Source organism: Drosophila navojoa, chromosome 2, assembly GCF_054131105.1.
Source record: "Drosophila navojoa isolate 15081-1374.11 chromosome 2, UAZ_NAV_1.0, whole genome shotgun sequence".
NCBI lineage: Eukaryota > Metazoa > Arthropoda > Insecta > Diptera > Drosophilidae > Drosophila > Drosophila navojoa.
The window spans coordinates 31298009-31323962 of record NC_142890.1 but is presented as its reverse complement, the minus strand read 5'-3'; the positions used below and the strand labels follow the sequence as shown (position 1 = coordinate 31323962).

Genomic DNA, 25954 nt, shown 5'->3' with positions numbered 1-25954 from the left:
AGTCTCTTTGCTAGTATAGTGAATGAGACTTATGTTGCGATATATTATTCTCGTCGTTTGGCGCTTGACTTAGCAAGAGAAAATGCTGCATACTTATTTGAATTCATGAAATGTGAGGAGACGTAGCAGGCGCTTGGCGTTGAGGCGTGGCAAGTGCCGCCAGCTGTTTTCGTTGCGCTTAATTCGTCCGGAATGAATATAATTTGCATAGTAATTTTACAGCGAGCTATACGAAATTAGAGAAACTATTTTAATTGCATTCGCAGCGGAAGAATTCTTGCCAAACAGGAAGGGAAAACGGAAAAACGGAACTTAGATGAAAATTGGTGTAGCTCACGCCGGTTCGAAAAATTTCCATTACTAGTTCTTAAGTGTTTATATGAATTTATGGTTAAGCTTAAGAGCTCTAGTGGTTCCTAAATGGGTATGAGTATATGTATGTGTATGCGTACATACATATACATATGTCTGGAGCCATGGAGATGAGCTGGCAACTTTCTAGAGCGCCTTTGCTGCTGCCACAATGCGGAACAACGGCCAAAGCAACAGCAACAGGAACAAAAGTGAGCGGATGGTAAGGGGGACGCTTAATTAATTTTAAAGGCAGATTAAAGCATGGCCGGGACAGCAGCTGCAAAAGAAAAGGAGTAAGGAGTGGGCACCACAAGCAGAGGCATCATCTTGAGCTTTGCTTGGCTGCAAGCTTATCTGACGTTGATTAATTTGTGTGCGTGCAGATAACGCGGAGGTGAATCTACAGTGGCAGAGGAGGGGTGATGTTGTGTGGGCGTGGCAATGTGCACTGTTGGACAAATTACGTGCTGCGGCTTGCGGCTGTGTGCGCAGAACATTGTGCATCATGAGAAAAGCAATTGTCTTAGTCACCCTGTAAGCTCTTCCCCCCTCAAGTCATTCCAAATGCCTACCATTGTCAGCAGCAGAAAGAGCAAATGAGAGAGAGACAGAGAGAGATGTGGAGAAAAGACACTTAATACATGTCCCTCAAGACGCACACTCACTCACACACACACACTCTTACAGTGACTTAGAACTGTATTCAGACATGATCAAAGTGGATTTAAAGTTTTTAAGTCGTTTTACGTTGGTTGCCGACTCAAAAGGCGTGGGAATCAAAGCTGAATTCGGAATAAAAGAAATAATTGTTTAACGAATTGTCACTGTTAACTAATATTGTGTGCCAATTATGATGCATCCCCAGTAGGCACCTCAAGCTCCATTTTTACTTTACTTCATTTAATCACGCCGACAGCGCCACTGACCACTGACCACTTCTCTCTGATAGAGCCCCACATTCGGTTTCTCTTTAGATGCCGAATCGGGTCTCTCGCTGTCAAACCTCGTGTTGTGGCCACCTTTAAAATTATTTATAGAGTAGAGTATACATAACTTTATTGGCACTAACTACTGTTTCTGCGCTCTAGGCCTATATTTACATCTTAGATCCTGTGATTGATGGTAACTGGACGTTGCTGAATGTAGTCCACAATTCTGATTCTGTATATATTGTAATTAACAGGACCCTCGGTCGCCTCAGTGGCCTCATATATTATTCATAGTGCATGGAGCACTTCTATTGGCTTTGGTAGCTGCGCCTTTGAGTGCAGCTCAAAAGGCATCGCTGAGCATCCATATGGATGCAGGATGCTGGCTGCCTAAGCAGGCAACAAACCGACTTGCAGCTAGCTGCCTGGGTGGCTGCGCACTTAATAATTCAGAAACATCAATCAGGCACTAGGGCCCAGAGTCAATTCCATCAGACTGTGCAGCTCGACGGGACTGTCATTTATCTGGTCAGACGGATGACTCGCTAGTAGCTGCCCTCTCGTTCCATTTGCCATATGGAGTGGGGCAACAGCAACAGCTATGCAGCAGCATCAACACTTCAATGTGTTTGTCTGCTTTGTGTGGATGAGCTGTCTGCATTAGTGAACATTGCGTTGTCAACGCTCGTCAACGCACGTGAGACGAGAGCTGTCAGCCAAGTCCCAGTCACAGCCCCAGTCTAATTCCCGGTTCCACTCCCACTCCTGGTGCTTGCACTAGTCTCAGCCCCTGGGTGAAGGAAGCAATCGGTATACTTACAGTATAGTCACAAAGAGTCGTGTTCTAATGGCTTTCACTGAAATTAAAAGCAACAGCTCAAGCGGGCACAAACAAAACAGACAGACACACACATACATATGTATGTATGTATGTATGTATGTATGTATGTATGTATGTATGTATGTATGTATGTATGTATGTATTTATGTATGTATGTATGTATGTATGTATGTATGTATGTATGTATTTATGTATGTATGTATGTATGTATGTATGTATGTACTCACTATCAATAACTTAGATTAACAAGTTCACAAGTTTAATAATATACCATTAATGAATAGTAAGACTGTCTCTGAGTCATATACTAGCGCTCTCTTTCACTCAAACTGTTATTGACTTATGCATGTTCAATGCCATTTAACGCATTTGGAGCATTTTAAGATTGAGCACCGTTCTTTTTTTTTTTTTTTTGGTATTAATGCAGCTCTAATACATACATACATATGTATGTTTGTAGAAATTTATTCCATATAACTATGCATGTTTGTTTGTCTATGTCCCCGTATCCCTTTCCGTGTCTATGTCTGTCTCCCTTCTATCTCACCTTCTGCTTCTCCGACTGTCTCTCGTAATGTCTAAGAAGAGCATAGGATGAAGAAGAAGTAGAGAAGAGCGTTTTAATTGAGTAAATAGAAGCTAGAATGCCTGCAGCAGCAGAGAGTGCTCCCATTGGTCACTTACAGCTCAATAGCAACGATCCCTGTCTGGCGCTAGGCTCAACATTTGAGCGCGTGTCAGGCTTTGAGTGGAAGTCGCCCTATATAAAGGGCAGCACTTACAGCATTTCTTCAGTCGTCCAGGGTCGGTGGGGGTCAGCAGTACAGTGCGGAGCAGTGCTGAAACTTTTTTTTTTTCGTGTTCTTTAAATTTTATTATAAATATATATTTTTAGATATATATACATATTTATATATATGTATTTATATAAATATATATATATATTTTATATATATATTTTTTTTTTATATTTATATTTTTTAATCTATTTTTTTTAACTTTTTTTTTGAATTAAAAAAAATTTTGTTGTTTTGTTTTTTTGTTTTTACTAATTTTGTTTTTTTTTTATTAATAATTTTTAATTATTGTGTGGTTTAGTTACTGCAGTGCAGTAAAGTTTCTTAATTGTTTAAATATTTGTGATTTTTTATTATTGTTTTGTTTACCTTTTTTTGGTATATTTGTTGTTTTGTTATAGTACTATATGCAGTAGTGTAGCTAAGTGAAGGATGTTAACGTTCATTATATTTTTTTTTATTTTTTTTTTACTGCTGTGCAATAAAAATAAAAACAAATAATTCAATTCTTAAACTGTAGTTTTGTGCAGTATAGTATAGTGTGTTTATTAAATAAATATTTTTTTCCTCAATTTGTTTTGCTGTTGTTTTTATTTTATTTCTTTATTTTTTGACGTATATTTTGTTTATTTACTGCAGTCAAGTAAAGTGTGTGAATTTTGCTACCGAACAGTTTTTATTTTATAAATGCTTGTTTTTTGTACTCTGAACCCATTGAAAATGTGTTTTTGTTGTAATTTTCCCCCACTCCTAAGTCCATCCCCTCGCCATCACCTTTGTAAAAGGCGTATTTCAAATACTAGAGACTTGTACTTGGCACATACACGCACGTTAAAAAGTTTCATGGTCATTGTCCATCGACAAGAAAGTTAAGTTTCCATAGTACGCCCACATTGCAGCCAATACTATATACCAATATATGTTTGTATATGCTTGCTTCCCCATGTTTTTCTGTGTGTGGGTGCGTGTTTCTTGTGGAAGCAGAAAGACTCGAAGAATTATTGTGAATATCAATTCTTCGAGGGGTTCAGAGGATTTCGTATTCGAGCAGTCTCGACTAGAGCTTTCTTAATTGTTATACCCTGAACCCATTGAAAATGGAAATCAGGGTATAATAATTTGGTTGAAATGTATGTAACAGGCAGAAGGAGGCGTGGCAGACCCCACAAAGTATATATATTCTTGATCACGAGCTGAGTCGATTAAGCCCTGTCCGCCTGTCTATTCGTCTGTCCGTCAGTCCGTTCGTCTGTCCATATGAACGTCGAGATCTCAGAATTTACAAGAGCGAGACAACTGCAATGCATACACGTGTATACCACACGCAGTACGAGTTTCTGATAGTTTTTCGGTAACTCACCCGATTCCATTAGCCCTAGAGACTTCAGATTCATTGTGTTTATATACTTGATGAATTCAATGACATTGTAACTTCGCCCCAAAATTTGTACAAAACGTATTTCAACTACAATCGAATTGTGCTTTGGAATGTACATAAATTTGAACATAACGATTACGATCAAGTTTCATAAAGATAGTCTTACTACAAGAGAAATGATTCAACAAATAAATTCGCATAATATTGCTCTGACTGCAGCACAGCCCAAGCGTGGTCGCTGCTTTCTGCGCAGTTAGCAGAGCGCGTTCTTATACGTGCGTGCGGATGCATATGCATGTGTATGTAATGCAGAATGATAAGCATATCAGATTGGAGGGTTCACGGTATCTCCTAGTTGAGCAGTCTCGACTAGTGCCTTCTTGTTTTAATTACCGATTAGAGAACGTAAAATGCACATTGGATCTTGGCTGAGCTACGCTGGAACATATGTAAGTATAAATACCAACTGGTGGCATTTCGCAGCGCTTTCAAATGGGAAGATTGCATTGCCTGAAATGTTGTTGTTGCATGAATGCATGGTACGTGTTCGTCCGTTGCTGTTGCTGGTTCCGGTGTTGGTTTGGCTTGGAATGTTTTCGTTGCCGACAGGCTCGGTCTCGGTCGCCGCATAGGCGTGTCAGTGCCCACGAAATAGCAAGCGCAGCCCCAACTGCAGCCCACCCGCCTCTTCGCAACGCCCTCTGTCCGCAGCACCCCGGGTAAACTTCCAACGCAGTCATGCAAATATAGCGCAAGTCTCTCACATCTCTGCCACACCCGGCACACGAACGCGCCACGCCAACTGCTCTGCTCGCCGCATGCAGCAACAAAGTTGCAACTGAAAAGGACAAGGCTGATTCGGGGCACCGCAAATGGATGCATTAATGAGTTGTGGATACAATGGAAATCAGAGCCAAATAAACCTTTAATTTACCCCATCGATGTTAGTTAGAGTCCCCTATACCCGTTCACCATGTAAACCAGAGTATATTAGTTCGCTGCATAAATCGAATTATGGAAGGCAGAGAACCGAAAATATAAATTAAATTGAATATACATATTTAGTATATTGCGATAGCTGGGACTAACTGCAAATCGATTCATTCAAATGCGAATTACTTCTATGATAAATCCGTTCAGATTTTGTTTTTAAGTATAAATTATATAATCATTATTAAACATATATGATAAAACATGTTCTTTTGTATGTAAAGATATATTTGAATATTTTTTATTTATTTTTTTTGGTATTGCTTTTACTATCAATTATTATCTCTGGCAAGCAGCATATATTGAAAACGCCACTTCACGGCGGATTGGATAACCCAATGTGGAATACAAATAGGCTTAACATCCAGTTGGTGTGCAAGTTGTTGGCTTACTTAAATTTCAACATCCCGTTGGGCACATCCCATATAAGCTGATACGGCGAAAGCAAAGCAAAGCAACGGAAAGCAAAATGCAGAGTCCACCATTTCCGTACCACGTGCTGCGTACGGTGGCCAGCGTTGTACTACGGCTGTTTCTCCCAGGCATTGGCTTCCTCCCCTCATTCCCACCTGTCCGCCTTTTACAGACCGACTCATCCAACTTCGGTCCCACGCGACAGGTGGTGCCACAGATAGTACGTGCCATTGTTTCAAGCTTTAATATACCATTTGGGTGGGGATTCAGTGTATAGCTCTACAAGGAGGCGTGGCTAGCCCAATAGGACATACATTCTTGATCAAGGTGATGAGGTAAGTCGATATAGCCCTGTTCGTCTGTCTGTCCGTTAGTCCATCTATCTTGTATGTTAAGAACTGGAAAATTGGAAAGCCCCTCTAAAAACGGTACACTGTAATTGCTGAAATATTAGGTTATTACATATATCTCGTGCATTTTTCAAGCTAGTCTCAAAAATTTTCCTTAGTTTAATGTATATTCTTAACCATTTCAGTTTTATACTCATTCATGAAAGTGAATGCATTATAAAAACAAGTAAGAAAGCTCTAGTCGAGACTGCTCGACTACGAGATCCCCTGAACCCTTCGAGCAACTGATATTTCAATAATAATTCGCACAAAGACACGCACACACACACGCATACAAACAAACACACGCACACACACACACACACGCATATACAGGCGATTGCGCTTGGGTTGCTTGAATGTAATCAGGATGTATAAATGTATGTGTATACCGAAGCTCAAGTCTCTAGTATTTGATATACGACTTTTACAAAGATGAGGGTGAGGGGGTGGATTTAGGGGTGGAGGGTAAATTTTAACAAAAATCGAAATTGTATAAAATTAATCTTAATATACATCTTAAATTTGGAGACTCTAGCTTGAAAGATGTAGCAGATATAATTATTTAAGTGATCTTCGATAAGGTTTTTTATCGATAAAAAGTATCGGAATGAGTTATCGTTTTTTAGTGATAAACTCGATATGCGCGCTGTATATACGGACATTTAAAAAAATCAAGTCTCTAGCTGTTATATCTTCTGAAATCGCCGCGTTCAAACATTCGGACGGACGGACGGAGGGACGGACGGACAGACAGACGGACAGGGCAAAATCGACTGAGCTTGTCGCCCTGATCAAGAATATATATACTTTGTGGGGTCTGCCACGCCTCCTTCTGCCTGTTACATTCTTTTAACAAAACCATTATACCCTGATTTCCAATTTTCAATGGGCTCAGGGTATAACAAGTACGAAGGCTCTAGTCGAGACTGCTCGACTAGGAAATACACTGAACCCTCCAAGGTGATATTCTAATCATTTTGCACTTCTTTAATGCACACATACATACGTATGCATCCAAACGCAAGCATTAGCCCGCGCTCTTCTAACTGCTCAGTAAGCAACGACTGCGCTTCGGCTGCGCTGCAGTGTTGGCAATATTATGAGAATTTATTTTTTGAATAATTTAATTTCTAGACGTACGATCTTAATGAAACTTTCAGAACGCAATCATAATGCTCAAATGTATGTACATTCCAAAGCACAAGTCTCTAGTATTTGAAATGCGTTTTTTACAAATTGCGGGCGAAGAGGCGTGGTATCTGAAATCTGTTGATTACAAAATGTTTGTATTCATCATATGTATATAAACAGTAAATCTGAAGTCTCCACGTCTAATAGTCTCGATAAAAAAGTTATCGGATGAGTTATCGAAAAAATAAAGTAAACTCGTACTGCGTATGGTATACACGAGTATGCACACAAATTTCAGCTCTCTAGCTTTTACAGACGGACGGACGGACGGACGGACGGACAGACGGACGGACAGACGGACAGGGCTATATCGACTCAGCTCGTCGTCCTGATCAAGAATATATGCACCTTGTGGGGTCTCCGATGATTCCTTCTGCCCGACACATACTTTTACACAAAACCATTATGCCCTGATTTCCCATTTTCAATGGGTTCAGGCTATAAAAATGCATTTTCCAATATTCCAAAAATCATATTAGTTGAAGAGCTAGAAACTTGAAATGTGGAATGAAGATCTGCGTCGATCGTGAGGCGTGGCAAATCGCTAGAGACCTGTTAAATATTCTCGGACTAATAATAATTAATATTTATTCTTTTTTTTTTTTGCTCGCTCGTTTGTTTGCATTGTTCAGTATCAAGTAATTCGTTTGGGTCTGTTCATTGCAATAGAGAAGTGCTTCATACATCAGGCAAGTAAACAGCTTAGTCTATGTAACATTGGGTAAAAGTAGTATTCGATTTATGGATGCGGGTAGCTTTTTGTAATAACTTTAAATCAAATTTCATCATTTCTGACTTGTGCAAGCGAATCGTATTTTCTTTAAATCGCGTGGAACAAATTATCCCATATCTGGTGTGCGTATGAGCGTATTCGCGAACCACAGTAATGAAATATTTAGCTCCATTTCTGACGCCATCAAGTTTAAGTAAATTAACTGTCAGGCGTTTTAATCAAGCGATACCAAAGCCCATAAGCCACGCCATATAACTCAGGTAAGCAGGCATGGGGGCACACACGGCTGCAGGTAGTTGGGAATTCCTCGTTGTGAATGGGAGAGTTCGGCACATGGCAACATGAAAATTTAAATTTTTACGATAATTAGCATGAAGAGTAAAAGTAATTTGAATATTATTCGAATATGTAATATCTGCATTTATGTAACATGCGCAATATTAAATATTTATTACTATTTATGTACACTCTTTTTTCCCCAAATCCATAAATCTTTTAAATTGAATGCTTTTAAAAGTTACAATGGTATTCTAAGAAAACTATCTTTGTAGATTGATAATTTAGATATCATCATATATATTATAAATTATTATCATATATAGAGGTAATATTTATTTCGATTTACCATAACTACTATACTTATCATCAACTATACGAATGATATTATTAGGTATGAGTATTTTTTGAGGAATCTAATTTCTAAACAGCTTATTCCTTTGTTATTAATCTATTTTATTCTTCTTGTACATCTACTTCTATAAAATAAAAAAGTTATTAATCTAGCCAAGCGATATCTTCTCTAACCGTAACTTTTTCAACACACATTCACACATTCTAATACGAACATGTAAGCTTGTGTTTTAGAAGAAAATGAATCGAGCTGCAATTGCTTGCAGCGTTCACAAGCTTTGTGGGTCAAAGGACCAAGGCAGAGCGCATAAATCAGCTGCCATATTTTCGTTGTTGGATGGGCAATCGAATTACGAGTAGCAAACCTGAAAGGGCGACGGAAACGGAAGAGGACACGGACACGGAACCGGAACCGGGACCGGGACCGGAAACGGAAACGGCCGCCTTTCGGGGCGAGGTCTTTATAAATGCTGGCAACCAAGCAACAAAGAGGCGACGATGTCTGCCAACTGCAGCTGAAGCTGCAACCGGAGCTTCGCGATGACGCACTTATTCGTAAAATATGCTCCGCGCAAATCAGGCAATATCCTAAAGGGCAGACGCAGCTACTGCCCGTAATACATATGCACGTATATGTACATACATATATCCACTTCAATTAGCCAACAAACTTTGTGTGCTTCACACACAGTTTTAGCTTTCGGTAAACCCATAAAAAATTAGACATTCCATTATTCTATAATTCATTCCATTCCATAGATTCCATTAAAAAAATTGAATAGTAAGCGAAATGTTTTTTGAATAATGGTTATAAATCATCTGTGTTTCATTCCTTCACAATGCCAATGCACACATCGGGTGTTATTTTTAATTTACAGATTTGCTATAGAATATTTCTATCATATATTGCAAATTCCATTGAAATTCGTTAAATATTATGGAAGATTTCATATAAAACGTTTTGGTAAATGGGCAAGAGTATTTTTTTATAAAACATTTTAGCACATTAAAATATGTGCAAAAGTAAACTAATTTATCCCTTAATGGTCGCATTAAAATATCGTAATTAGTATGTGTGAAAAATTGAAATCGAAAGGGGAATTCAAACAATATTTCCTCCACATATTCAGCAGAGTCAGGTTATAACGACTCCGCTTATAGCGCCTTCCGCTCAAGGAACCGTCGTTATAATCGGATGCTATTCTATATGTATGTATACACTTAATTTATTCGGCTAGCCCTCGTACTGGATGCCAACTATTGGCAAAAGTAACTTTCAAATGGTTTTTTAAAGTCATTTCTTGCCACATCTCTCACGAACTAATATAAATTTGTTTAGCATTGACAATTTGCTTAAAAATTGCAATAACGAAACTTAACTGTATTTTTGGTTTCAGAATATATTCTTGCACTTACGCTGCTTTATTTAACTTTTATATTTTTTTGTTTATTAAACATTCAGAAGTTGCATTAGCACAACTGTTTCACGAAATATATACATAGTTAAGTGCAGTGAATACTTGATATACGAAAGTCAGAAGCTTAAACTGTAGTCGCGTACAGTTGCAGTTGCACTGTTTTCTGTTTACGCCAAGCTACGACAGCAGCATCACCAACAGCTTTTTGGCGGCAAGGCAAAATGTTCTTGCGCACTAAGTGCCACTACCGAAAGTTTTATTTCAAATTTGTAACGGGTAATTCACTCACTTCTAGAAGCTGAATTGCACAAAGCTTAAGAAATTGAGGTTGTTGCTTATCAATAAATGTAATGAACAACATACATATGTACATATGTATGTTCATATGTATTTGACTTGGAAACTGTAGAAAAACCGCACGAATTAAATTTGCATTTAAAAGCTGTTTTTTACGAGATTCACTAAACTGATCACATGTATGTATCTTTACACATTCATCGATATCAGTCGATATTTGAATATTCCGATTAAGATTAACATCCCTGGCTGCAATATTTTCCAAGGCGTCATTTTTATATTCTTATTGGGAATCTTGTATTGAACATGCTACCAGTTTAAAATTTTCGAATATAAGTTTTACTCACCCGTTTGTATTTTCATGCATTAAAAACAACATAGCTAATGAAATATCGACGCACTTGTAGTCAATTGTACCATCCCATACACGCAAATGCATGTACACAAAAAATGCGACAGAAAGAGAAAGAGAGCGTATAAAGAATGGGGGAAAAACAAAATGAGTAAAATGCCGGAATAGCAGCGTTGCCAGATTAAATAGTGCCGGCTTAAAGCACGAAATAATTGAAATTTACAGCATATTCATTAATGGTACATCTAACAATCAAAATAAACGAATTCGTAGTATTTTAAAGAAGGGCTTCTTTAGAATTGGCTATTAATGTTAAGAGATTTTATTCTTATAAACTGCTTTATCCGCCTATCTGGCAACTCTTCTTTAACAATGTGCGTGCAAGCGAGATGACCAGCGTATCGACGCGTAAAGCACTTATCAAAATAATGAGCAGAAAAAAGTGTTGGTTCGTTCCTTCCCACCGAATTCGCTATTTGAAACGCGACGACGAGAAGACGACGACGGCGACGACAGCGCAACTTGTAGCAGTGAAAATATTTATACAAATTATTTACTGTGTAAAAATCGAAATACTTAATAATTAAATGAAGTGAAAATGTAAATGCATTGTTTGCCCATGAGATGAAATTCATTTAAAATGTATTTCAACGCAATAACTCGCTGTGAAAATTTCGTCGTACAGGCAAAAAAGAGCCGATTTTTAGTGAAAGAAGAAGCAGTAGTAGCAGCAGCAGTGAAGGCAGTAAAAGCAATCGTCGACAACGACGACGAATACATGCATAAAGCGCAGTGCGAATGAAAATTGTGTAAAGAGAAACTTGCAAAAATTACAGCAACAACAACAAAAAGCAAGGCGAAAAGTGTGTTTAGAAAAGAAATTAAAAACACACACATATACACACAAACACACATATTAATACAATTGCAAGTACAATCGCAATTTTGAGAATTGGTGCAAAACGTCGACAAGCGCGCGGTTTAATAATAAACAGTTATATGTATGTATGTTGTGCAAAACCATATGAGAGACGAAGAATACAAATAATCAATGAAATTGTAATAAAATTCCGTATTTTGTTCTCTTCATCCTCCATTTCTGTCTCTACCATGCGACCGCCCGCTCTCTCTTATTTTTATGATTAAATTTGCCAATAACAGCGAACACAACACAAAAACATTTTTACAACTAACAAAAACAAAAAAGCCAGCTCAACTATATAATACAATATGCACACAGTTTAATTATACAAGGTGCGTATGCAGCAGTTACAACAACCAAATTTAGTACACTGTAAATAAATTATAGTGTTCCTGCGTATGTGTTTGTATAGTTCAATGTAGAACGTGTGAGAAGAAAACCCGCGTACAAAAATATGATGACGTCTTCAAACTAAGGTATTGTTGTTTTTCTTGTGGTTGTTGATTTTGCTAGTGAACAGCAGCAACAATGGTATCGAATAGTATCGCAACGTATGTAATGTACTACAGAGAGGCACACACAACTAAATACATACATACATGCCTTACTACAGTATACCGGTATTTTGTAGCCCCCTGGTAGAAGAAGCCCAGCACGCTGTGATGCTGTTGTTGATTAACAACAACAACAAGAGAAATAACAACATCGAGATTGGGTTAGAAGAAACCCAGAAAGTTTGAAAGGCAAAACAAAAATTGAAGCTGCCAACCGAACCGTGATGTAGTCGAATTTGAATAGGCACCAAAGAGTTGACAGTGCAACAACAACAAAAGCCAAGAAGTTATATTTTACCTGTGCAGTGCGTCAATTATCAATTCTGTCCAAAAAGAGAAATAATGTACAGAGAGATTTGGGATTTGAAAAGAAAACATGTTCATGAATTTAATTAAATTCATTTAAATTCCAAACCATTTGCAATACAAGATAATGAATTATATTGTTGTAATTATATTATTATAATATTTTTTATTATATTGTGATAATATAAAAACATGTTGTTTATTGTAACTTTTTTTTACAAAAAATTTGAATCATTGTAGGAAGATTTTTGACATTACATTACATTATCAAACTTATAAATTAATTATCAGGGATTCCACTTTTTAATAAAATTCAAAACCACAATTCGGGACATATATAAAATAAATGAATTCTTTATTCTTCGAGCACATAATACTAAAGAAACTGAACTATATATAATTTTATTTGAACCAATAATATTTATAGATAAACTTCTAATAGAAATGGAATTGAAAGGATTTTATATTAATCGATGACATACCCATAAAAATGATACGAGTTTCCACCTTTTACAATAGATAGTTTAATACAGTCTACAATTAATTTTTAGACATAATAATATTAGGTAGGTGTTAGATCTCTATTAATTCCCACCGACTGCAGATGTATTCAAAATTACATTACATTCATATACATACATATATAAGCTTCTACCTATGAAATCGCTGCATTGACGAATTTCTATTTGCATATCTACATATGTTGACTGTCTTACACAGTTGTAAAATCGCAACACACCTGTCCCTGTGCCCCCGTTTACGAGTTTCTTATCAACATGCTCGCTTTTTGTGTCAGTATGCGACCACTGTACCGAGCAGAATAGAACAGTGTGCACGAAATTTGATTTGAATATACATAAGCATTTGACAGTCAGCGCGCGGCAACAGAAGCAGATTACGCTGCCCAGCTAGCTGTTCTGTTCCTTGCCTTTTTCAACCTACAAAAGCGAGCATCACACACACTCTTACTCACCTGGTGAGCAAATAGAGGGGAACACACATGACTGAACGACGCACTGAAAGTGCGTGCAATAAGTTAGTGTACAGCAAAACCAACGAAAATTCACAAATTTCATAAATGCTTAAACTGAATAAAATAGTTGAGTTTATTTCAATAGTTCACAATATTGAAATTAATTGAGACATAGAAACACTCCAGTTATTACACTATTAACAGTTGGCACGTGTAACATACTTTTTAGCTAACACTGTAGCACTTGTGCCGTCTTGTCGACAATGCGCGCGCTCCCTCGCTCTCACACGCGCGCTCAAGCCGCAGCCATACTCTCACTCACACATACAGTTTTTGCAAACACACCATACAAGCATACAAACACACTCGCTCATTTGGCTCTCTTTGCTTATATATTTTTTTTCTGCTTTCAGTGGTTGTGCAAGAAGAAGCAGCAACAATCAGGCAAAATACCTGAAAAAATAAAGAAAACATAAACGGTAAAACGAAGAAGTGGCTACAGCAAGCAGAGGCAGCAATTCAAGGTAGCGCGCTAAAAGTTTATTGTAAAACCCAAAGTAGAAGGCACAAAGTGATTTTAAAATTTCTGCTGCTGTCGAACAAACGTTAAACAACACATAAAAACATTAAAAATATAAAGAAAAATAAAAAATGGTGGAAGCAATAGAGCGGCAGAGAACGGCTGCGTGAGCAGCGCGAGATCGGAGCGCCAATTATAAAATAACAGCAACAACTGCAACAACAACACACTTACAATAGGAACAGCAACAAAACGGCATAAGCAAAATAAGAAGAGCATAGAATAGCAACGAAAGCAACCGAAACGAGCGCGCAACAGCCGTTGGAACCAGCAGAGGAGCCGCTCAAAAAAGTAACGCTAAGTAAAACAAAATTTAAATAAAGTGGAAGTGGAAGTTGGAGCACAATAGCGAACGACAACAACATTGCTAGGTGTAGAACAAACTCGAAAGAAAACTAAAATAACATCACATCAAAAACAACAACAGCAACAAAAGTTCAAGAACACAAGAACAACAAAACAGAATAACAGAATGTACGGTAAATCGAAGACATCCGCCGTGCCGTCTGATGCGCAGGCCAGAGAGAAATTGGCGCTCTATGTGTACGAATATCTACTGCACGTGGGCGCTCAAAAGGCGGCACAGACATTTCTCTCGGAGATCCGATGGGAGAAGAACATAACACTGGGTGAACCACCGGGATTTCTGCACACCTGGTGGTGTGTTTTCTGGGATCTATACTGTGCGGCGCCAGAGCGTCGCGATCAATGCGATCACAGCTCGGAGGCGAAAGCCTTCCACGACTATGGCTTTGTTAGCTCCGGCTATGGTGTGAATGGCATCGGTCCTGGTGGACCACACAATGCCGGTGGTCCAGCACCCAGTCCACTCGGCCAGATGCCGCCGGGCGGAGATGGTGGCCCAATGGGACCCGGCGGACCAATGGGTCCCAACTTTTTCCCAAATACGACAATGCGGCCCTCGCCGCCAACGCATGCCTCAAGTCCACAGCCGCCGCCTTCGCAAATGATGCCAGGTCAGCCTCCATTTATGGGCGGACCACGGTATCCAGGCGGACCACGACCGGGCGTGCGCATGCAGGGCATGGGTAATGAGTTTAACGGCCCACCCGGACAACCCATGATGCCTAATAGCATGGATCCAACGCGGCCTGGACCGGGAGGCGGCATGGGTCCAATGAATCCGCGCATGAATCCGCCACGTGGGCCCGGCATGGGACCCATGGGATATGGTGGACCGGGCGGTATGCGAGGCCCAGCGCCAGGCGGACCAGGCGGCATGCCGCCGATGGGAATGGGCGGCGGCGGCGGACGACCGCCTCAATGGCAGCCCAATGCGTCAGCACCCATGAATGCATACTCTTCATCGTCGCCCGGCAATTACGGACCCGGACCCGGCTCGAACGGCCCGCCTGGTCCCGGCACGCCCATCATGCCCTCGCCGCAAGATAACACGCAAGGCGGCCCAGTCGGCGGACCTGGCGATAGCATGTACTCATTAATGAAACCAGAATTCCCCATGGGCGGAGGCCCTGATGGTGGTGGCGGCGGGGGCGGACCAGGTGGAATGGGACCCATGGGTGGCGGTCCCAACTCCATGGGCCCCGTACTTAATGGCGGCGGCGGTGGACCTGATGGCACCGGTCTGGACGGCATGAAGAACTCTCCAGCCAACGGCGGTCCGGGCACCCCGCGCGAAGACTCTGGAAGCGGCATGGGCGATTATAACTTGGGCGGCTTTGGCGGACCGGGCGAAAACGATCAAACCGAATCGGCGGCCATTTTAAAGATCAAAGAGAGCATGCACGAGGAGGCCAAACGATTCGAGAAAGACACAGATCATCCGGACTACTTTATGCCATAACAACATCATAGCCAACAGCAGCAGCATCAGCAACATCTCAATAACGTGGCAGCTGCAGTAGCGGCTGTAGTTGCTGCAGCCGCATCAAACAGCAACGGAGGAGCAGGAGGAGTCGCAGCGAGCTCAACGGCTGCGTCCATAGCGGCTGCGGCGCTTGGTGCAGCTGCCTCCAATTTGTTAAGCGGTGCCAGCAGCAACAGCAGCAGCAATACCCACAACAACAACAACGGCAACCAATCTGGCAACCCGACTGTGCCCAGTGGCGCTCATTTTGCAAAAGAACTCAATTTCTAAATACACGGTAGTGAAAATCCTTGGTACATAAGCATAAAGTAAAGTAAATTAAACAAATTATTATATCTAGTAGTTTAGAAAAAGAAAAAAAAAGATGAATGAAAAAAATTCAGAAAAAGAAAAAAACGAAAAGGCAAATGTATAAAATTGTAAACCGAACAGCTAATAATAAGCGAATCAAAACAAAAAGAACAATTAAAAAATACCATATTCCAACTCACATTCAAATTCAAATGCTAGCTGGCAACGCCAGTTGATAACAGCTGGGCCTGGTGAGACCCAGAGGTAGGAGAGCTATTAAAATACGAAAATCCACAAAAACAAGAGCAGCAAAAAGCAAATATACTTAAAATGTAATGTTAAATGCAACAACTACAATATGTTTAGCAAGTCTTTTGATTAGTTTAGTTGCAACAAGTCAAAACTGTAGCCCCCACTTATACAATCACACTCATACTCACACACACAATCTGTCTACTAATTTTTAGCGATTTAACAATTTATCTTGTGCTTTGCAATATTAACAAAAGTAAATAATACAACAAAAAAGGAAATAAAAAAGAAATTAATGAAATATTTATAGCTACACCATCAATGTACATTTTCTGTTTGTGTGATTTTTTAATATACCAATATATATATATACATAAACTAAGTATATAAATATAATAATATTGTATTGTAGAAATTGAGATGGCAAACAAGTTTTTTGTTAATCGCGTCTTAAAGCCGCACCATGAAAAAACGAAAAATGGAAAATGCTTCAGTACTGAAGTACAAAAAAAAAAATATATATATATAGATATATATATATATATATATATTTATATATAAATATATATTAAGAGTAAATATTTATAATACATTAAGGAGCATAGTTAGCATTATTAGATATGATATGCAGAGCCCTCAACATGTGTCTATGTGTGCGTGCTTCTCTTACAATGCACGATTTTATTTGTACTATGTTTTGTTCTCTATATTTTGTAAATTGTAAAGTTCATACTTTGTCGTCGTCGTCGTCGTCAATTTTAATTTCCATTTTCTTTTGGTTTCTAATTTGTTTTAAGTAATTCCCCGTAAGCCCTTATCATGCCAAACTTCAGTCTGTAAATTAAATTATGTCATTTTATTGTATAATATTAAGTTCCTTTAACTGCCAATTATGGCGGATCGAGCAATATTTATAATATTTTTTATTACATTTTCGATTTATTTCGATTTCTGCAAAAAAGGCAACAAAAAAGTCAACGATGTCGACATTGTGGCATTAGGGCAGCGAAAATAAAATATACATATATAATAATATATAATATATACATATGTATATAATATATTTATGTGTATGCACATATAATTATATGTACACACACATGAATTATTTAATTAATATTAATATTAATATTACTTAACGGCAGCAGGCAACATAAATGTAGCGAACCTAACGTAAAGATAAAGTTGACTTGCAAAATATCATATAAAAGAATTAAAGCTGTACAAAAGTTAGTTAATGTTGGCTGCATAAAGTATATACATATATAAATATATATATATATGAATAAAATAGTATGTCATTCACATTTATAGGCAGAAGCATATTGAAAACCCAAGAAAAGCGTAGAACTTAGATTTAAAACCTTATTTGTAAGCGTAAAAAATGATAAAAACTAAACTAAAGAAAGTAACAAAAACAAATCAAAATGAAATTCTTTGCATTATAAACACGAATCCCAAAATCAATTTCATAAATAATATAAAACAGGAGTTCGACAAATTCTATTTTAAATATTGTATGTATATGTTTAATGTGTCGGAATTTGGAATATATATATATATTTATATATATATATATATATATATATATATATATATATATATATTTCATGAATTATAGATCATAAATTATATATATATTGACCATATTGAATTATCATTGAATTGATGGAACAGCAACACTTAAATAGTATCTAAGTTAAATTTATTAACTGCAAACGCTTTAATTTTAAGCGTTTCAATATGCTGGATCTATATGAATATATGTTTAGTAAACAAAACAGCAACAAATATATATATATATTATAAAATAGCAACAAGGCAAAAGCTGCAAAAATCCCAGAAAAAAATTTAAAAAAAAAAAACTCGATTGCATATAACAAAAAAATAATGTTTCAATAAGTATTTTAGTGTTAATTATACAATTTACAAATACACAACACAAAAGAAAAATAAAAACAAAAACAACAACATAATATAAAATGAAATAAAGTTTTAAAACAATATTTGTAAAAAGTAATGATGAGTGTTTACTATTAATTCAAGTAATTTAAACTTACACCGACTATTGACATATAACTTGACTACCAATCCTTTTGTTTATCCAACTATATTATTGGGAGAGTTTCTTATAATGGCTGAACAAGGCGTCGCAGACGTCAGCCCCATCGATTTCATTAATCATTCTTGAATAGGATATTAAACTGACTCGTCTTAGCTTCTCATTTTTACTACTTTAACTAAGTTTATTTTACGATATTTCCCATATTTCATTATGAATATTTCATTATAACACTTGAACTGCTCTGCTTACAGTAGATGTATATAAAATTAACAAACAATGAGGAAACGATTAACTAACTGTTGTTAGTGTGCACTGTAATATATATATATATATATATTATATATTATATATATATATATATATATATATATATATATATATATATATATATATATATATATATATATATATATATATATATATATTTTTTTTTTTTTTTTTTTTTTTTTTTTCGGTCGAATCCTTAAGTATTGCAGGCATTGAAACCAATTTTTTGGTTGTTTCGGGGCGGATTAAATAAAGTAAAAGTTTCAAGAATTTCAAGTCCATTTTTTAAAAAATATTTTTACATTTAGATTTTCATATTCATATTTTTATATAATTTATTCAGTCTGACTAAATAGAAGATACAAAAAAATTAATTCTGTATTTTTATTTTTACTTATTGTTTATATCTTACATACATTATTTTATATTTACACTTTTTAGTCGTCCATTTAATTAGATATTATATGCAATGCTTGTCGTTTTAATAAATATTTTATATTATTATGTATATAAAATATGTTTCTGTATTATAATTACAATTTTATGATTACGTACGTACCTCAAGCCCTACAAAATGTGACTTAAAAGAAAATATAGGACAGATAGAGCGGTAGAGATTGGTAATATCTTCATTATTATGAAATGATCTCTTAATTGTTGCTGCTGTTTGGATTCATTTTGTATAGAAATGCGCGCCTAATTTAAGTGGAGAGAGACGAAATTATCGGAGCACACGCACAACCCGATTGAGTACTTCATATGGACTAGAGTTGTGTCGCAATGTTCAGAAGCAGTTTAATGGTTCATTGAAATCACTACAATGGGAATAATTTATTCTGGCGAAAGAAAACTATGGATATTCTCAGTCGTTCCTGGCCGATAGATAATCCAGTTACTGCTAATCATTCTGTACATATTATAAGAAGATTTTAAGCTGCAAATATCTAGCTACCTACTGGCCAACAGTGAGTGATCCACGTAATACCGTTAGTCCTCACTGAAAGCTTGAACTGGTTCATAGCTCAGTTCCCAACTCTAGTGTGAACATTTCAATTTGAGTGTGAGTCGATTGCCGTGGCAACCGAGCGAGTGCTTCCTGGCCCACACAAATCTGCTAGAGTTAATAGCGTTGGTTAACCACTGTCCTTGCAGACTTGGTGCTGATAACGTCGACTACGTGTCAGTAAAATCAATAAATATGCATTTTTATATCTAGTAGGCATATTATTGAGCGCTAATCGTCTGCTAGCCACTGGGACGAAGTCAATGCGGCAAAGTGGCGTCCTGTTTTTATAGTTGCCTGGGATGTGCCCGCAACGTGGCTGCCGCTGCTGCTCCAGACGCCCACTCAGATGCTCAGTCCGCGACCGCGCTGCCCAATTGCCTAACCTATCGACAAGTGACAGGCGCCGGCTTCACTGCCGGCTCAGCGCCAGCCAGACGTGTCCCGGTACTCTTCTCGACGAACCGTGGCTTGTACTTGCGCGTGGCTAGGCCGGCATCAACGCTGGGCCCAGTCCTCACTGCAACTAATCAACAATACGACATCAGCTTTTGCGATCTCGAGCGATGGGTGAGTTGATGTTCCTTTAGACAAATTAAAGATCTGATACATTTATTATACAGAGCACAAATCGCGCCAATGTTATTAGCCTCGAGGACACATTTAGCATGCTGCAGCCTCAGCCGCTGCCACAGCTGCAGCAGCACCAGCGGCAACAGCAACCACTGAACAGCTTTGCGGTGTATAACATACAGCGCTGAGCTGTGTTCTTTAATCGAGAGTAACCTGAACTACTTGTACATACTGTAGCTTACTTAAATAACTTTTTTTAGTAATTATAAATAATATGTTAGTTAACTAATATCTGCGCCTTTTCATGTGCTGTTGCTGGTCAGGGATGCCATCAGGAATTCCATTTTATTCAGAAAACTTTTTCCTTCGATTTTGTCAAAACGCACCTGTAATTGAACGATGTTAGTAAATTTATAAATTCTGTAAGTCACTCACTTACCTCTTTGAAATTGCCACCAAGGTTCTCCCAGAACTTCTCCGGCACCAGGGGACTGGGAAAGAAGTCTGCGCGGGGACTCCGCGCTATGTAGACCTTGACATCGATTTGCGGATCGCAGCGTATTTGAACGGCAATCATGCGATCGCTGTTGGGTGAGCCCAGTAAACAAGAACTGGCATTGCCAAGCGGTTCCACCTTGCCAATGCCCAAGTGATTGCTATTTGAGAGCACTGTCCAGGCCATGTAGCGGGCCAAGCTGACAAGACAGCTGATCTGATGCGAATTAATTTGGCAGAGTATGAGATCTCGCAGTTCTTGTGGCTCATATGACAGTTTCATGACGCGCCCATCGCGGCAAATGCACTTCAGCGAACGCTCCTTCACGTGTATGACCAGCGAGGTGCGCCCGATGGCATCGTAGCCATGCGTCACAATGTTGATCTTGACGCAGGACATTGTCGGGCTGTTCATGGCATTCCAATGCGACACGATTTGCGGATCCTTCACATCGCGTGCCAGCGTATCCAGTACATATTGAGTGCGCTTACGCATGAAGATGTGCTGCGCCTGAGCAATAATTTGCTCTAGTATTGTCTGCGTCTTGGTCATGTCCAATAGCGATTCCCGATCCGCTGCTGTAGGACCCGCAATCATGCGCTTCTTGCTGGGTCCCAGCGGTGCGCTGGCCGGATGAGGAAATGGATGATGCGAATTCTTAAAGTGCACCTCCCGCAAGAGCTGATGCAGCGAGTGCTCCAGCACATGATCGTGATCGTTAATTGGCGCTGGCTGGTTCGAATCGAAGCTAGTCGAGTGGCATAGGGAGATTATTAATTGGATATTGGGCAGCAATGTGGCACGAATCTGATTGCCAATGACTACATGGGGTATAGGCGCCTGCAGCTGGATTGCCTCGCGTGCCAGCTGGGCAAACAGTTCCTTGCAAAACAGCACATTCTGTGCGAACTCCAATGTTTTTTGCCAAACTCCTACCTGGGCAGTTATATTGGGTCCATGGCCCATTAGGTTTACCTGTGATACAAGTTCAGGGTAAGTATTAAATTAGGCAAGAGTAAGTACTCCTTACCTGTGCCGTGCAAAGATCTTCTTGATCCTTTTGTGTGATGACTTTAATGTATGCAACGCCCTGCAGCTCGGCGGGCACAATTACGCGCAGCGCCGAGCTTGTCTTTAGCTGCAATCCATTGTTGGTGGTGCTGCTGCTGCTCGTACAGGAGGTAGCATTTGTACTGCAACCGGCACCCTCGTCGTCCATAACTTCCTCCGCTTTGGTCACCTCAAAAGTGCCGCTCATGCCGAACTTGGAGCCCGCTGTGCGATAGCTTAGATCGCCAATGATCGCACCATTGGAGACCTTCTTCAAGCGCCAATTCTGTCGTAGACGCAGTAGCTCAATGTGAAAGTCGGATACGTTGCGACTACGCTGCTCACTGTGGGCATTTCGTAGCCGCTCGGCCCCGCTCAATAGCACCTGAGCAGCCTGTGAAAGTGCCTTTTTCCGACTGTACACTTGCACGATGGGCTTTGTATCATCACCATCCTCCAGCAGTGGATCCAGCACTAGGTAACGCTTATCCTTGGCAATCGATATTACATCGGATAGCACACATATTTCGGTGTACGCATCCTTCAGCTTATTGCGCACTGAATCCCAGGGCCAAAGGCTTTCCTGAAATTGATTGGCATCCTTGTCATCATCAGTTGCCGCTGCAGCTGATTTTTCTTCTTTCTTTAGATCATCCAACGACGTTTTGCTGAAGTCTATGCGTGCCGCGCACTTTGCAAGACTCTCTGAAAGCGTCGGCGGCCTGTGAAGTAACTTGTTGAGAAAAGAAATGTATGCGATTTTGTTTCTTTCAATAGCTCACGCTTGGTACATCTCAACGCCATCGTAAGTGATCTCACGTATTTGGTTCTCGCACGTCGTCTCCACGGATATATTAACCGAGTTGGACATGTTTTCATCTGCTAAATATTCAAGAGCCGGGCATTTGCACAAACAAGAAACGCAAATAGCATACAAGCAGGGCTGCTCTGATTGCGATAGTTCAGAAATCTATCGATATTTGACTGAAGGTGCTGTCGTTTTACAACACAGCAACATTACTTTCATATTTTAGTTGAATTTCAATATTATGGATCATACGGAACAAATCAACTTCAGCAAAATGCTGTATCTTAAAAACAAAGCCAAATCGTTAGACGTGGCCAATTACACCGTGATCATACCTAGCATCTGTGTGGGCAATGCAGCCCAATTAGCCTGCGACCTGTTGATCGCATCGAAAAAGTTAAAGCGCATTGGAAACCTGTCTCATTCGGCTTTGATTCCGGTCTATGGGCCTTCCGCATACCAGCATGAACCAAATGAGCTGGTGTCATCCTGCGAGCTGTATGAATCTGCCGAGGATAAGCTACTGGTCATACAATTTCGCACACCGCTTATTGCGCGACACACTAAAAATTTCCAAATCAATTTAGTGGAAATGCTCCAATCAGCGCGTCGTGTTGTGATATTGAGCGGTAGCTTTGGCTTCGAGCGACGTTTTATTGATGAGTCGCCTTGGGCTTACCGTGCCAGTGATAACTTTAAGGCCGCCCACGCCGCACAGCTGGGGGGAAGCACATCGCTGGTGAAGTGGAAGGAGCACACCGGCGAGCACGTCTTTGGCGGTGGCAATGGCCTGCAATTATTTCGGGCATTCGAGGAGCAACAGGTGTCAGTCATGCTGCTATTCCGCTATCTTTTGGAAGGCGATAACTCAACTGACGCGTCGCTGATTGTACGCGAACTGAATGAGCTTTGTGAGGACTTTCTGCAGTTGCGTGATGGCGGCGACGGCAGCTTCAAGCTAACCGTGCCCAAATCCTGGAATTTGTTGTTTGGAAACGAAGTAACTGAGCTACTATTTTAGTTATTAAATGTCATTTAATTGGACGTCTTAAATAATAAAAATTAATCTTTTGGTGTAGGATAGAAGAAATTGCTCGCACTATGCTCCTTAAAGTACTCGCCGCCGTGCTCGTGGTAGAGCTGTCGAGTGGTCAAAGTCTCACTGAATCTCTTGCCGTTCGCCTGGAGGCAGGCACCCAGCCAGGCGCCTAACATGGGCTCGCTAGACTCATAGATGGCAAAGCTCGACTGAAAGGGACGCAGCTCGAGCATTTCCTTAGTTAATCGCTCCTTCAAGCCACGAAACTGGGCGCAGCTGCCCGTTAGGTACACGTGATCGACCAGGCGCTGCTGCTCCTCGCCCGTGAAGAGCTTCAGCACAAAGGCAATCAGCTCAGCGAGGCCAGCCTCCGTGCACCCAATCATGCTGGGCTGAAAGAGAATCTCTGGCACCCGGATAGCTTCAACTCCGAAATGGAGCTGATAGTTTTCGGCTGCAATCAGGGCCTGCATGGCCGCATTGTTGGTACCATCGTCGAAGCTGGCGTCGTAATGCTGCAAGATCTTCTCATACTCGAGCATCTGTTCATTCTCTGCATCCGAGTCGCTGTCGTCGTTGTAGCGATTGATTCGCTTGTACACATCCCAGTCGTTGTCGTTCATGCCGAAGCCATCGTCCTCCTCATCCCCGCCGTTTGCCTTGCGCCGTTTCTCGCTGCGCGCCAGCGTTGAGATAATCCTCATGCGTTCCTGCGCAGCATGCGTGTGCCGCTTGGCCTGCTCCTGTCGCTGCTGCTGACGAGCCAGCTTACGTTGCTGCAGCTGATCTCGCTTTTCCCGCAGGTCCGCCAGCCACTGCGCTTGCGGCACACCCTCTGGCGGCTTTGGCAGCCTGTCCAGCTTGTCTTGCTGCTTACTTGGCTTTGGTTGGGCAGTGGCTCGATCCTTGACACGTTTAATGCGTGCTGTTATCGTGCCGACCAGCTTATCCAGCTCCTCCAAGTTGGCAATCTGCTGCTGCTGCAGTGCACGTTCAAATTTCTGAAGTTTCTGTTGATCGTAGAGCTGCCTTAGCTTGCGTAGCACCTGCAAGTAATCCTCATCCTCCTGCATCTTCTCACGCTCCCGACGGTTCTTAATATCCAGCAGTCGCAGCGCTAGTTCGCGGCGCTTCTCCTGCTTTTGCTCTGCTGTGAGCAATGCATTGGTTGCCGTGACTTGGTTGTAGGGCAACTGAATCTTCATAACGTGTGTCTCATAGTAATCTAATTGCGCCCACTTCATTAGTTCCTCCTTGTAATCCTGCGCAATGTGGCAGTGCTCGTGGACGAGTTTCTCGATGCGAGTTGAGATGGCATTTAGATGCACTGGGTACTTCATTTGCATCAGCCGAAACAAATAATTATTTATGTGGAATCCGCCCACGTTAAGACGACGAACGTGCTGCAGCTGCATCTTGCCTCCCAGCACGGGAATCACGTGCGTCGTGCTATATCCAAAGGATATAATAAGTGCATCCACAATATTCTTATGTTGCTGTTGTTGGTGGTGCTGCCAGCTGTAGAGTGCATCGATGCCATATGAGACCGCAGGCACGCCGTAGCACTCGAAGAGCAGCTCGCTCATTTGGCGGCGACACGGATTGGGATTGGCAAGCGCTTCTGTTAGTACAATGGGGTACTCGATGCTCGTCTCACCATCAAAGCCCATTTTGCTGAAGACGTAGTCAAAGATTTGCTCCTGGTGATTCCAATTGGTTATCACATTGCGCTCGAATGGCGATTTGAGATGGGCTCGTACTGCTTCAATGTTGGTTATATCATTTCCGATTTGGATCTCGGCGTTTGCTTTCAGTTCGTCTACAGGGGTTGCAGGAGCTGCAGAGGAGTCCGCCATCTGGTTGCAATCCTTTTTGCGATCCTTTCGTGGTTTGGTCAGCACATTACGAAATCGCAGATCAGGTTTCTTGCTATTATTCCATCCAACCCGGCATTCATAGGATCCGTTGTCGATAATCAGCGAACGCTTGGAGACGGCCATCTTAATGCATTCTATTTATTAATATACGAATTTTGTTTGCAGCGAGTTTGTTTACATTCCATGCGGACTGTAAGTGCTCTAACCAATATTATCTTTATGTTTTACAGCACTGCAAAATCAAGTGGCAACTCTGCAACAAAACCATTGTTATAAATCTCCAATGGCGAAAAGCGGAACCCATTTAAAAAAAATGGTTTTCTTTTAATATCG

The 25954-nt window shown here is 40.1% G+C and overlaps 6 protein-coding genes across 7 annotated transcripts in view; 3 read left to right on the top strand and 3 right to left on the bottom strand.

Annotated features, from left to right (window-relative positions):
- Positions 1-10880, bottom strand: part of LOC115564962 (hexosaminidase D) — a 30888-nt gene extending 20008 nt beyond the window's left edge. Inside the window, exon 1 of one of the 2 annotated variants that reach the window (XM_089265600.1) lies at positions 10712-10880. The gene's annotated coding sequence lies outside the window, so the exon portion shown is untranslated. Of the gene's footprint in view, positions 1-10029; positions 10160-10711 lie in introns of those variants that run through there. The other variant, XM_089265601.1, reaches the window with a different exon arrangement.
- Positions 10881-11166: 286 nt separating this feature from the next.
- Ssdp (Sequence-specific single-stranded DNA-binding protein) lies at positions 11167-16744 on the top strand. The gene is made up of 2 exons (XM_089265614.1): positions 11167-11970; positions 13885-16744. Exon 2 carries the CDS (start codon positions 14524-14526, stop codon positions 15874-15876), a length of 1353 nt encoding a protein of 450 aa, XP_089121740.1. The 5' UTR covers positions 11167-11970; positions 13885-14523; the 3' UTR covers positions 15877-16744.
- Positions 16745-17084: 340 nt separating this feature from the next.
- LOC115564683 (uncharacterized) lies at positions 17085-22799 on the top strand. The gene is made up of 3 exons (XM_089256643.1): positions 17085-17096; positions 20025-20348; positions 20402-22799. Exons 1-3 carry the CDS (start codon positions 17085-17087, stop codon positions 20537-20539), a joined length of 474 nt encoding a protein of 157 aa, XP_089112769.1. The 3' UTR covers positions 20540-22799.
- On the bottom strand, positions 20513-22813 carry MED17 (mediator complex subunit 17). The gene is made up of 4 exons (XM_018098866.3): positions 22680-22813; positions 21878-22619; positions 20791-21822; positions 20513-20737 (listed from the first exon to the last, which is right to left on the bottom strand). The coding sequence occupies exons 1-4, from the start codon at positions 22766-22768 to the stop codon at positions 20654-20656; spliced, it is 1947 nt and encodes a 648-aa protein (XP_017954355.2). The 5' UTR covers positions 22769-22813; the 3' UTR covers positions 20513-20653.
- A 62-nt stretch (positions 22814-22875) lies between these two features.
- Positions 22876-23795, top strand: LOC108650465 (proteasome assembly chaperone 2). The gene has a single exon (XM_018099648.3). The coding sequence runs from the start codon at positions 22947-22949 to the stop codon at positions 23724-23726; it is 780 nt and encodes a 259-aa protein (XP_017955137.2). The 5' UTR covers positions 22876-22946; the 3' UTR covers positions 23727-23795.
- On the bottom strand, positions 23721-25854 carry Arp5 (Actin-related protein 5). Its single transcript, XM_018098891.3, has one exon. The coding sequence runs from the start codon at positions 25742-25744 to the stop codon at positions 23768-23770; it is 1977 nt and encodes a 658-aa protein (XP_017954380.2). The 5' UTR covers positions 25745-25854; the 3' UTR covers positions 23721-23767.
- Between the last annotated feature and the right edge of the window lie 100 nt (positions 25855-25954).